General features: G+C 41.0%; 2 protein-coding genes across 7 annotated transcripts in view; one reads left to right on the top strand and one right to left on the bottom strand.

Annotated features, from left to right (window-relative positions):
• Window positions 1-9,228, bottom strand: part of FTO (FTO alpha-ketoglutarate dependent dioxygenase) — a 414,363-nt gene extending 405,135 nt beyond the window's left edge. For all 4 annotated transcript variants that reach the window (XM_073884393.1, XM_025852363.2, XM_025852362.2 and 1 more), the window contains exon 1: window positions 8,977-9,228. In XM_073884393.1, coding sequence (XP_073740494.1) covers window positions 8,977-9,213 — 237 coding nt within the window. In that variant the 5' untranslated portion in view covers window positions 9,214-9,228. The remainder of the gene's footprint in view (window positions 1-8,976) is intronic.
• An 83-nt stretch (window positions 9,229-9,311) lies between these two features.
• The window catches only part of RPGRIP1L (RPGRIP1 like), a 91,714-nt gene continuing 87,343 nt past the window's right edge, over window positions 9,312-13,682 (top strand). For all 3 annotated transcript variants that reach the window (XM_025852442.2, XM_073884352.1, XM_073884353.1), the window contains exons 1-2: window positions 9,312-9,384; window positions 12,404-12,495. In XM_025852442.2, coding sequence (XP_025708227.1) covers window positions 12,411-12,495 — 85 coding nt within the window. In that variant the 5' untranslated portion in view covers window positions 9,312-9,384; window positions 12,404-12,410. The remainder of the gene's footprint in view (window positions 9,385-12,403; window positions 12,496-13,682) is intronic.

Below are 13,682 nucleotides of genomic sequence, written 5' to 3' on the forward strand. Positions count from 1 at the left end.
TCAAAAAATTAAAAATAGAACTACCCTATGATCCAGTAATCGCACTACTAGTTACCCAAAAAATACAAAAACATTAAGTCAAAGGGATACATGCACCCCTATATTTACAGCAGCTATATCAATGGCCATTATGGAAGCAGCCCAAGTGCCCATGGATAAATGAATGGATAAAGAAGATGTGGTATAGGGGCACCTGGCTGGCTCAGTCAGAAGAGCATGAGATTCTTAATCTCAAGGTTACCAGTTCAAGCCCCACATTGGGCATGGAGCCTACTCATTTAAAAAAAAAAAAAAAAAAAGTGGTGTATCTATATAATGGAATATTATTCAGCCATAAAGAAGAACAAAATCTTGCCATTTACAACCACATGGATGGAGCTAGAGAGTATAATGCTAAGCAAAATGCAAGTAAGAGAAACACAAGTACTATATGATTTCAATCATGTGTGGAATTTAAGAAACAAAACAAATGAACAAAGGAAAAAAAGAGACAAACCAAAAAACAGACTCTTAACTACAGAGAACAAACAGATGGCTACCAGAGGGGAAGCGGACAGGGGGATGGGCGAAATAGGTGAAGGGGATTAAGAGCACACTCACATGATGAGCACTGAGTAATATACAGAATTGTTGAATCACTACACTGTACCCCTGAAACTAATGTAACACTGTGTTAACTATATTGGAATTAGAAAAAAGAACAGGTCTAATATTTCTGAACAACCTCTAAAGGAGTCTCAGTCCCCTCATAAGGATACATCCTTAGACAGATCTTAGGAAGGAATTCCATAACCCCAAGACCAAGTTAAATAGATCTTGCTGAGGAAGGAATTCCGTGACCTCCATAACACATTACATCCTCCTTGCTCCCATGTCCCGCTTCCATGATAAAACTCACCACTCTACTGTTGCTACTTAATTATTGCCTTTCATGGAAAGGCAGCCAGTTCCAAGGAACCAAATCTGCCATATTTACCCACGTGCCCCCAGTCCCAGGTAAGTGCTACCTGGCACTTAACCAGATTCCTCATCTGAACCACAGAACACAGAAAATGGTTTGAATGACTATTTTCTCAATTCTCCCAAGAGAGGTACATAATTTATACCATTTGGGATGCACAGACGTTAGTGGAAGCCCAGTTGAGAAAATCTGTCCAATTAGACAGTCGATGTAAGTGTCCTGGATAAATATCCTGAACATAGGCTAAAATATGTACAGGGACCAGATAGGTGGTAACTATGAGGCCGATGACATGATGGTGGTAACAACTACCTTTATTTTTAATATGTGCCAGGAATGTTCTAGGTGCTTTACATATATCTCACTTAATCCTCACCATGACCATAAATATCACAATTTTACAGGTGAAGAACCTGAGGTTTGGAGCAATGAAGCTGTGGGCCCAAATCAGTGATGGAGCTGGACTTGATTCTAGGAGGCTGCCTTTCAAGCCCCATACTCGAAACTGCTAATGGGCAAAGCTGGAGTGCGGCAAAATGCAAAGTCCATTTCCCCTCTCAAGGGGCAGCCATTCTTCAGCTCCAGTTAGTGCAGCGCATGCCCGGTGCCACCAGAGAGTCTGGTTTTTCAAGAAAGCTGGACATACAGATTTTTATCTCCACTTTGTATTAGAAAATAATTCAGAAACTTTCAAACATAGTTTGGGCCAAGGAAAACACATCTACAGGCAGGATGAATATGTGAATTGTAAATGTGTGATCTCTAATGGCTCCTATCTTTCTGTAGAAATATACACACCAAAAATGCATAATCTGAATCTCCTCATAAGGAAATATCAGACAAATAAGAATACTGGGATAGCTTACAAAACAAACAGCCTGTACTCATCACAAATGTCAACAACGCCTTACTCATCCCAAATATCAATGTCATGAAAGAAAGCATGAGGAACCAAATTAAGGAGACGAGATTAAAGGAGGTTAAAAGAAACCAGACACGTGACAATTACAGGTGATGTGTGGTCCTGGAATAGAACCTGGGCCAGGAAAAAAAAAAAAGCTATAAAAGGTATTATTAGAACAATTAGCAAAATTTACGTATGGACTTTGGAATAATATTCTAACAATGTTAACTTTTCTGAATGTGACAATTCACTATGTTTCTATATAACAAAGTGTCCTTGTTCTTAGGAAATAAATGCTGAAGTGTTCAGGGGTAAAGAGGATTGAGGTCTCCAACTTGCTCTGTAATGGTTCATTAAAAAAATAACAGGGACACCCGGGTGGCTCAGTTGGTTAAGTGTCTGCCTTTGGCTCAGGTCATGATCATGATCCCAGGGTCTTGGGATCCAGCCCCACATTGGGCTCCCTGCTCAGCGGAGAGCCTGCTTCTCCCTTTCCCTCTCTCTCTGCCGCTCCTCTGGCTCCTGCTCACTCACTCTCTAATAAATAAATAAAATCTTTAAAAATAATAACAATAATGGTTCATGGGTATATACAGGGAGAGAGAAAGCAAAAAAGCAAGACGTTAACAAGTTGTGAATCTGCATGATAGGCCTGTGAGAGCTCTCTGTTCTGCTCTTGCAGCTCTTCTATGAATTTTGAATTATTTTAAAACAACAAATATGTCACCTGTGAAAAACAAAAGCATGGGGGCAACCCTGGATCAGTAGAGGGCCCTTTGGACAACCAAACTCATTCCAAGCCGAGTCTACTATGTCCCTGGCACAGGAGCCAAACCTCATCACAATGGATCCTCACAGCAACCCACACAAGAAGCCATGCTTGACTCCATTTTCTGGCTGGAGAAACTGAAGCACGGGGTGCCAACCCTCCATCCCAGCAGCAAGGAAATTTTTTTTTTTTTTTTTTTTTAGCTTTGATGGTCACTGTCCTTTACTGGAGTCGAGTTCTACATAATACAGAGGATTAAAATAAACAGCAATTATACGAGGTTTTTGTCAAAACATTTCCTTTCATTTTATGGCAACCCACCACCCCCAAACAATAACAACAACAACAACAACAAAACAACGAAACCCCTCATCTCTTAAACTGCAGCCCACTTTGATGGGTATGCGTGGCAAACCGGACATCAGAGATTTTATTTAAAATGTTAAAAACAGACCTAGGAGAATGTCTGCTACCCTCAGTATTTAAGAAAAGTGCTGTGCAGGTGCTTAATCATTAGTGTCAATAGTAATCATCATCATCATCCTCAAGTCACTAGTTGTACTGTGTGGCAGGTGCTGGGCTAGGCACTGTTCCTTCATTTCCACAGATATTTATTAAGCGCCTACAGTGTCCCTGTGCTCATGGCTGGTTGTCTTTCTCATCCTTTAATTGGCACCTTGGATGGGGGGGTTAGGTGGGGTGGCCATCTTGTTCCAGTTTGCCCGGGACCTCCCCAGCCCCATGTCCCCCGAACCCCGTCATTCCCAGATAAACAGGGACTGCCCAGCAGCAAGGAAATTTTAAAGGCCATGGTTCCAACTGAGACTACCAAATACTGATTGGGACCATGCCACTGTATGCCTTACAAGAAAAATTCATTTTAAAAATGCATGAATATACTTTGGTGCATTCTTAGGCTATAACACAGATTAAATAAACGTTATCTGGAAAAATAGATAAAATTTAGTCCAGCCTTTGCATTCACCCTCCAGACTTGGACACTGTATAAAAGTCTACAGCATAAGCAATCACAAGAAGAAAACACAATCTATTTCAAAGAGAAAAGAAAACCAAAAGTAATATTACCCATTATGGGGATGATCAAGTTTAATTTAAAAAGCAAACAAGAAATCTTTGTGACCTTGGGATAGGTAACGATTTCATAGATATAACACAAAAAGTATTAATGATAAAAAGCAATATCAATAAATTAGACCTTTATCAAAATTAAGTACTTTCGCTCCTCAAAAAACCATTTAGTAAACTAAAAGACTGGAAAACTATGTTCACAGTACATACCGTCGACAAAGAACTTACATTTAGAAAATATAAACAACTCATAACACTTAGTATTAAGGAGACAACCGAACCCAAAAAATGGGCAGAAGATCTGAACAGCGACTTCACAAAAACAAATATATACATGGTCAATAAACACATGACAGGACGCCAGGGTGGCTCAGTTGGTTAAGCATCTGTCTTCAGCTCAGGTCATGATCCCAGAGTCCTGGGATAGAGCCCAGTGTCTGACTCTCTGCTCAGAGGGGAGCCTGCTTCTCCCTCTGTCCCCCGTTCCCTCCCCACTCATGCTCTCTCTCACAAGCTCTATCTCAAATAAATAAATAAAATCTTTTTAAAAAATTTAAAAAGCCACAATGAGATACACCTTACACCGACTAAGATGGCTATAATCAAAGGACAGTAACAGGAGGTGACAAGTATGTGAAGAAACTGGAACCCTCAAGCATTGCTGGTGGAAACATAAAATGGTGCACCCGCATTGGAAAACAATGTCTTAGTCCATTCGGGCTGCTATAACAAAATACCACAAACAGTGTGGCTTATAAACAGCAGAAATTTATTGCTCATAGTTCTGGAGGCTGGAAGTCCAAGATTTTGGTACCAGCATGGTTGGGTTAAAGTGAGGACTCTCTTCGGGGTTGCAGGCTCTAAACTTCTGGCTGTGTCCTCACATGGCAGAAGGGATGAGGAGCTCTCTCAGGCCTCTTTCATAAAGGCACTAATCCCATTCCTAATCACCTAATCACCTCCAAAAGGCCCTACCTCTAATACCATTACCTTGGGGATTAGGATTTCAACATAAAAATTTTGGGAGGCCTCAAACATTCAGACCAAAACAAACAGTACAGCAGTTTCTCAAAATGTTAAATACAGATTTACCATGTGACCAGCAATTCCACTCCTAAGCCTCTACCCGAGAGAAAGGAAAATATGTGTCTGTACAAAAAGTAGAATATGAATGTTCACAGCAGCATTTTTCCTAACAGCCAAAAAGCATAAACAACCCAAATATTATCCATCAACTGGTGAACAGATTAAATAAAATGCGGTATATTCATACACTGGAATACTATACTATTTAGTAATAAACAAGAACAAAGTATTGATACATGCTACAACATGGATGAACCTCAAAACATTATGCTGGGTGAAAGAAACCAAACACAAAAGACCACATATCGTCTGACTCCATTTACATGAAATCTCCAGAGAAGGCAACTTTTGAGAACAGAGAATTGATTAGTGGATGCCTAGGGATAGGAGGTGGGAATGGAGAATAAACTACAAATGAATACATCTTCTTTGGGAGATGATGGAAATGTTCTGAAATAAAATTACGGTGATTATTGCACAACTCTCTACAAATCACTGAATTGTACACTTAAAAGAGGAGAGTTTTATAGTACATAAGATATACCTCAAAAACTTTTTTAAAAAAATACTCAACCTCATTAGTTGTCACTGAAATGCAAATTAAAGCCACCATGAGCTACCAATACACAGCCACTAGAATGGCTAAAATTTTAAAGATTGACAATACTAAGTATCGGTGAGGACAGGGAACAACTGGAATTCTCATACACAGCTGATGAAGACATAAAATGGTGTACTGGGTGTGAATAACATTCCCCAAAATAATATGTCCAATCTTAACCCACGGTTATCGTAAATGTGATCTTATTTGGGAAAAAAGGGTCTTTGTCGGTGTTATTAAACTTTGGATCTTGAGATTAAGATCATCCTGGGTTTAGGGCAGGCCCTAAATATAATGACCGGTGTCTTCACTAGAGAAAGGAGAGGGAGATTTCACACACACACACAGAAAAACACTGAGAGGATGGCCATGGGAACACAGAAGCCAACTGAAGTTATGGGGCCCAAACCAAGAAATACCAGGGGACACCAGAAGCTAAAGGAGGCAAGGAAGAATTCTCTCCTAGAGCCTTCAGAAGGACCAGGACCTGTGAAAACCCTGCATCCAGACTTACCTTTAGAACTAAGACAGAATTGGGGCGCCTGGGTGGCTCAGCCATTAAGCGTCTGCCTTCGGCTCAGGTCATGATCCCAGGGTCCTGGGATTGAGCCCCGCACTGGGCTCCCTGCTCTGCAGGAAGCCTGCTTCTCCCTCTCCCACTCCCCCTGCTTGTGTTCCCTCTCTTGCTGTGTCTCTCTCTGTCAAATAAATAAATAAAATCTTTAAAAGAAAAAAAAACCTAAGACAGAATAAATTTTGTTGTTTTAAGACATCAAGGTCATGGAAACTTGTTCTAGCAGCCCTAAAAAACTAATGAAAATGGCAGAATCACTTTGGCAGTTTCTTGTAAAGCTAAACAAAGAACTGAGCAATTGGAATCCTGAGTGTTTATCCAAGAGAAACAAAGACAACGACTTATACATGAATGGTCATAGCAGCTTTTTTACGTAACAGCCCCAAACCAGAAACAATCCAAATGTTCTTCAGCAACAGGTGAATGAATAAACAATACATGTAGATCCACGCAGTAGACTATCACTCAGTTATAAAAAGGAATGAACTACTGATACACAGGACACCATGAATCTCAAAAAAAATCTCAAAAATGCTGAGTGAAAGTAGACAGGCTCAACAGTACATACAGTTTGTTTCTATTTATATGAAATCCTAGAAAATAGAGACTCATCTACAGTGACAGAAAACATTATTGATGATTGCTTGGGAGCCAAAGTGGGGAAGACACTGACTACAAATAAAGAGGAAATTTCTAGAAGGGATTGAAAGGTTATCTATGTCAACTATGATGATGGTGTCGCAGGTGTATACACCTGTCAAAACTCGTCAATTGTACACTATAAATGGGTGCAAATTATTATACATAAATTATACCTCAATAAAGTTGATTAGAAAATAAAGTCACGAGTAACTGACCATTTTCTATTTAAGATTTAAAACTTAGTGGCCTACACTTTGTTCTAACCAATAATATGTTCATAAGTAAATTTCAAATAAATATCAAAGGAATTCTTTAAACAGGAAGACAACTTGCTCTATCAATTCAACATGTTTCCCATGCTGAAAATGGAAAAAAGCTTTGAGTCAGAAGACCTGGTTCTGGGCCCTAGTTCCACACTTGGCTTGGGCAAGTCATGATTTCCTCAAGCCTCAGTTTCCACATCCATAAAAGGTGGATGACACTATCACACAGGCAAAGGGTAAGGTTTCAGTAGAGTAAAAGCTCCTTTGTCCAGAGATTCTATCTTAGCTTAAGCCATAATCCCAGTGTCTAGTAAATAATAGATGCTCAATAAATCAACAGAATGAGTAACAGAAATGTAAAGCTAAAAGGTGAGAAAGACATCATACACAGCACCATTGGGTGACAATTACCTCTTTCTCTGCACTGTTGTAGACTAATGCAGAAGGATCCTCCCCCCTCTAAATCCATCTTTAGTATACTATTTCACAGGCAGACTCTAGCATGAAAAATTCAGGCCCCTGGTGAAACCTTGTTACAACTCAGGACATTATAGGACAGATTTTATTTTTTTTTAAAGATTTATTTAATAAATAAATAAGAGAGAGAAATCACATAGGGAGAGGGAGAAGCAGACTCGCCACTGAGCAGAGAGCCCGATGCGGGGATCAATCCCAGGACCCCAAGATCATGACCTGAGCCAAAGGCAGACACTTAACCAGCTGAGCCCACCCAGGCGCCCCCAGATTTTATGTTTTAAATCCATAGAAGTATCACCCTAAGACAAACTCACTTGCAGGATTCTAAATTCTACAAGAGCAAGAATTGTGTCTGTTTTAGTTACCACTGGTCCTCACTTCTAATATTTGCCTAATATAGAGTAGGCAACATAACAGCATGTGTAAAGGCTATGTAAACAGATAAAGCAGGAAAGGGGGCCTTTTAAGAAGGCCAAAGTGGCTGATGGGTAGAGAGCAAGCAGAGTGTCATGTCCCATGAGGCTGTAGAAATAAGTAGGGTCCAAACCATGCAAGACATTGTAGGCCATGTGAAGTTTTCTCTTTCTCCTAAGGGCAACAGAACGTCATGGAAGATTTTTAAACAAGTGGTTGGCAGAGGGGGGAGGAAGGAAAGGGACATGATTAGATTTGCACTTCGAAAATACCACTCCCCATAGTGTGCAGAAGAGACTGGTTGTGTGGAAGGGGACAAGGGAGTTGTTAGGGTGTAGAGTAAGTGTAGACCAACAAGGAGACTCTTGTAACATCCATTAAAGAGATAATGGTAGCTTGGTCCAAGGTGGTGGAGATAGAAAAAGTGCACAGGTTACCGACTTATGTAAAAAACCAACAGGACTTGATTTGGGGAGTGAGAGAAAGGAAAACAATTGTTCTGAACCTTCAGTCTTCATAGGTAAAACAGGACTATTGATACTGCATCTGCATAATATCTATCTCGCAATCTGCTATGGTAAGAACATGAAATAATATAAATTTTACGAACTTAAGGCAGATCCTGACATGTAATAAAAGCTAAAAAAAAAAAAAAAAAAGTCGCTGTAGATGTTATTACTGCCATCCATGGAATGGCAACTACCAGAAGCCAAACCCCAAAGGTGGAAAACAGGATTGTAGTTAGATTCATATCCGCTGTGCTGAAGACAACAGGCAGCCACTGAAGACAACTGTTCCAAACAAACACATCTGACCGCACAGATACTTCATCTGAACCAATCCCGGTCCTCGGAAACCATTACTGAAGGGAAAGAACAACTGTTACGATCACAGTCATCCCGGTAAACTGAGGCACCAGGGTAGCTCCAGATTTGACCAAGGAACGAGGTGCAGAAGCAGGAAAAGGAAATGGGTGTCGTGATTCTCACTGGTGAGCAGATCCAACAGGACTAGGCCTGCATCCTGACCAGCATGAATGTATATCCCCCAATGTCTCTGGTTCCCTTACTGACAAGGCCCTGTCATCCCTTGGCTTAAGACCCTGAGTCCGCTTGCCATGCAACCAAGCCCTTCCGGTTCCCGGCCCCTAGCTACAAGTGCACGGAGGATCCCAGACTCCCGAGAGGCCGACATACCTTAGCTTCGCGCTCTCGTTCCTCGGCGGTCGGAGTCCGCTTCATGCTGCCGCTACAGCCGCCTTCGCCACTGCTAGCCGCGTAGATCCCTCTCCCTGGACCCCGCCTCCTGCTTGTAGTTCTCTCAGCGTCCTGCTCCCGCCCGGCGCCATTCTCCGTCCGAGCCATGAGAACTACCATTCCCAGGATGCAAGGCGGCGGCGCTCGAGAGCGCCTCAGGGTTTGGGGCACGAGCATTTCCCAGGGCCGACAGCTCCTCAGCGAGCGGGCGGGCTAGGGCTGGAGCAAAACTACATTTCCCAGGAGGCAACGGAGCCTGCCATGTTTTTCCCGTGCTCCTCTCGGCCAGCCGCCCAACACGCCGTCGGCGCTATAGCAACGGTAGCTAGCCGCGGGGAGAGAGTGGCGGTGAGTACTCCGGGGGAGTCAAGGGGGACGGAGGTGGCCCACCCTCTACCTGCAGCACGGGTCGGGGTCCTGGGGTCAGCTCTACGCCCTAGAGAAGGCACTAGAGCTCTGCTCGCGTGAAAAGCAGCCCAGCACGGGACCACATCCTCAGGCCTGAATCACAGCCCGCGCATTATCCCCACGCCCAGCACCGGTTTGAAATTTTATATATATCCCAGCCTTAAACCCTAGCTGATGAGAGTTGATGCTAATTGCCGTGCCTCTCCAAGTCCTTCAAGTAGAAGGGCACATAAACACAATTCTTTCATTAGCCCTGGGTTAAGGGTTGGTTGGTAGACCCTTAAGCTTCCTGAATGGCCTATTGTTTGCTTAATTATTTATAATTATGTGTTTATCGTCTGATTACCCCCATAGCTTATTAACTGCATAAAGGCAGGGATTCTGTTTACCATTTTAGTCTCAATGCCAGGTATTCATTTAGTCATGAAGTAAATATTAATCTCGGGACCAACCTTGCCCCAGACACTATTCCCTACTGCTGTGAATAGGGCTGATACCCATCTCGAGATGCTTATACTTTATTAGTGGAGACAGACTAGTAATGAGCTAGTAAACAAGATAATTTTAGGTAGAGATGATTGCTACCACGGAAATGAACAGTGAAGAATTTGGGAGGAAGAGTACTCTGACAGAAGGTGATCAGGGAAGGCATCTCTGAGGAAGTGACATTTGAGCTGAGCCCCAAAGAATGAGGAACCAGCTAATGCAAAGGCTTTGAGCAAGACAAGGGTAACGTGGATTTGAGGAACCTAAAGGAGGAGTGTTGAGTGGAGCATGGTGAGAGCAAGGAAGGATAACATTAGATGGTATTGAAGAGGTGTGACAGCACTGTACAGGGTTTGTCAGTCTCCGCGCTATTAATATTTGGAGCCAGATAATTCTTTGTCGTGGTTCCTGTGCACTGTAGGATGTTTAACATCATCTCTGACCTCTAGATGCCAGTAACACTGCCCTCCACCTTCCCAATCGTGACAATCAAAAATATGACCAGACAGCCACCTCTTAGATGCGTAACATTGGGCAAATTCCCTAAGCTGTGTCTTGGTTTTGTTCATTTGTAAAGTAGGAATCATTTGAGTAACAACCTCACAGGGATATTGTGAGATACTTGATTAATTCGTATTATCGGAGCACTTGGAAGAGCGCTTGGCACATTTTAGTAAGCATTCAGTAAATGTTAATACCACCACCACCATCATCATTATTGTAAAAGTTACCATAACTCTATCATGGCAGAGTTAATCATTTTCACAAGTGTCCTATGTTTAAACTGCTTGACAATTTGGACCAAATAAAATGAATAAAGCATTATAAATAAATAAAACTGATCTTTCCTGGAGCAATGTTTCCAAAAGAAGTAGAAAGTGATCCCTCAGGTATATGTCTGTTCATTGTTTATGCCACAGTTAGATGCAGTTGACCTTTGACAAGTTATAATAAAGGTTATGAACCCTTTCCCTAAAGATATTGCATATACACATATGCATACAAGATCTTATAAACCATCTCTTGGGTCTACAGACCCTAAAGCTCCATGGGTTCCATTCATTCAGCCACTATTTAGCGAATGCCTGCTATGTGCCAAGCTCTGTGTTGGCCTCTGAGAATACCATGCAGAGATGCACAAGACAAATAAGCCACGTGTTCTCTTGGACTTTACATTCTAGGCCCAACATTCTAGAGATTGAGAACCTCTGCCTTAGGGCATCTTCATTTGGCTTTTGGGGTGATTTGAAATGAAAATATAAAATCTTTTTTTTTCTACATACTAGACATTGCACGGACCGTTTATAATAACCACATACAAAACTGAGTCACTGTGGTGCATCTCTGGAGAATAGGAACGGTAAAGATACCAGAATTAACTGCACAGCTTGTATGTTGAGGGCGAAAGCCCCGGGACTGGGACTCATGGCAACAAAGACAGGACAACAACGACAAACGCAGCCGGTGAATTTATGAAACATCTTTGATAAAACTTGGACCTACCCGCTCATTTGTACACCAAGCTAAAAATTAATATTCAAGTAATATTGACATCCCAGGCAAATGTGCTAACTGCTTTTAATTTGCCATCTCACCCTTGGAATAACTCTGTGAGATAGCTGTTATTTTCTCCATCCTTAAAGTTAAAAGAACGGTGGCAACTGGCTGGCTCAGTTTTCAGTAGAGCGTGTGACTTGATCTCGTGTTGGGGGTAGAGTTTACTTAAAAAAAAAAAAAAAAAAAAAAAAAAAATATATATATATATATATATATATATATAAATATATATAGGGGCGCCTGGGTGGCTCAGTCGGTTAAGCGTCTGCCTTTGGCTCAGGTCGTGATCTCAGGGTCCTGGGATCGAGTCCCACATCGGGCTCCCTGCTCCACGGGGAGCCTGCTTCTCCCTCTGCCTGCCATTCCACCTGCTTGTGCTCCCTCTCTTTCTCTGACAGATAAATAAAATGTTTATATATATACGTATATATAAAACAAAGTAAAATGACTTTTAAAAAAATAATAAAATAAAATTAAGGAACTGAAACTCAGCGAGATTAGGTGACTCGACCAGCTAGTAAATAATAGAACAACCGTTTGAATCAAGTTTTCCGACTAGGTTTTTTCCAAGATACCTGCTTGCTTTGGGGGGCAGGGAAGGGGGTGGGGGACAGAGAGGAAGTATTTCTTAAATTTGGGGGAATTGTTTTTGTTCAGATCAAGAAATGAGAGAAGGAAGAATGATATTCTTACCTCATTTCCTAAGCAAACTATAGGAAATATACTGTTGAAAGGAACACTGATTGAATGTAGTATTGTTTTTAAAATAGAAGCTTTCACCTTCTTCAAGCAGCACATCTGGACAATAGATGTCCGTTAAAGTCATAATGCTTTATTCATTTTATTTGGTCCATTCCATTGCATAGTTAATATTATACGTTGGAAAGATCTTATTTGAATTTTCTTTTCTCCACAGATAGGCCATGTCTCGTCCCACTGATGAGACGGCAGGAGACCTGCCTGTGAAAGATATAGGTCTAAACCTCTCTGGAATGGGAGGGTTACAAGGTATGGCCAGCTGTTATTTATTATCGTTATGAACTTTGATCAGTAACTTCTTTTCTTTTAATTTAAAATATTTCTGATATCCTTACAAACGAAGCCATTTAAGTAACTATATAGCTCTTGATTGGACTAAACAGGAACACGGAGAGTTTAGAACAACATATGGTATTTTACTGCATGCATCAATTATCAACAGCTCATAGAAAATGTAAAATCCCCCTCTGTTCTGATAAAGAATTGTTATAAATCATCTTTTTAAAATTCCACACATCAGTGGAAACTACACAGAGAGTATCAAGCCTCCAAACCGAATTGCCTGGTTTAAATCACATTCACCATTAAAATGTTTCTTTATGTTTAAATTTTATATGGGGGGAAATGCCATATTTAAAAAATTTTGCCTTTCAAGTAGAGTATCTCAAAATGGTTTGTTTATCCAAGTGATACTGACTTTGTTTTATCAAATTACTATACATTAAAGGTTTCCTTTATCCTTTTATCACTTAGTGGTTGCCCTAGAGCTAAAAAGTCACTTTCAAATTGAGAATGAAAAACACTGCTTTGAGGAACAATTCAGAGTGTAGAGTTGTGTTTTTGTTTGTTGTTTACATGTCAGCTCTGCTCTCATGCTACTGCATTTGTCATTGAGACTGCTGTGATATCAAATATATTCCACTAAGGTGTCTTCATACCCCTGTTAATTAGAACAATTCGAGTGGCCACCTTGAACTACCACAGAAAGGTGGTCAATGCATTGTTCATTGAAAAGGATAAATTTGACTATACAGGTTTTATTTTTGAAAGTAAAAAGTATGTATAAGCTTTGCTTTAGATCTTTGGTGGAGTACTAGGTATTCAAATACAAATAAATGTCACTTGTGCAAAGCTGTTTATTGGAATTTGCTACCTTAAGTTCAATTCTTGTCCTCAGTAACCCGCCATAGGGGCTTTAACCTTTGTCCACTTGCTCTTTGTTTCTTTTGGATGATTAATGCAAATTAGCCAGTGATATGGGAAATACTAAATTTAAGCATATGTGAAAAATCATATACACATGTTAAAAGGCATAAAAGTTCTTTAAAAATACATAAGATAGAGCGCCTGGGTGGCTCAGTCCTTAAGCTTCTGCCTTCAGCTCAGGTCATGATCCCAGGGTTCTGAGTCCCATATCGGGCTCCCTGCTCGGCGGG

The sequence above is a fragment of the Callorhinus ursinus genome, unplaced genomic scaffold, assembly GCF_003265705.2.
Source record: "Callorhinus ursinus isolate GAN/ISIS: 27379988/994484 unplaced genomic scaffold, GSC_fseal_2.0 scaffold56, whole genome shotgun sequence".
In the NCBI taxonomy this organism is placed as follows: Eukaryota; Metazoa; Chordata; class Mammalia; order Carnivora; family Otariidae; genus Callorhinus; species Callorhinus ursinus.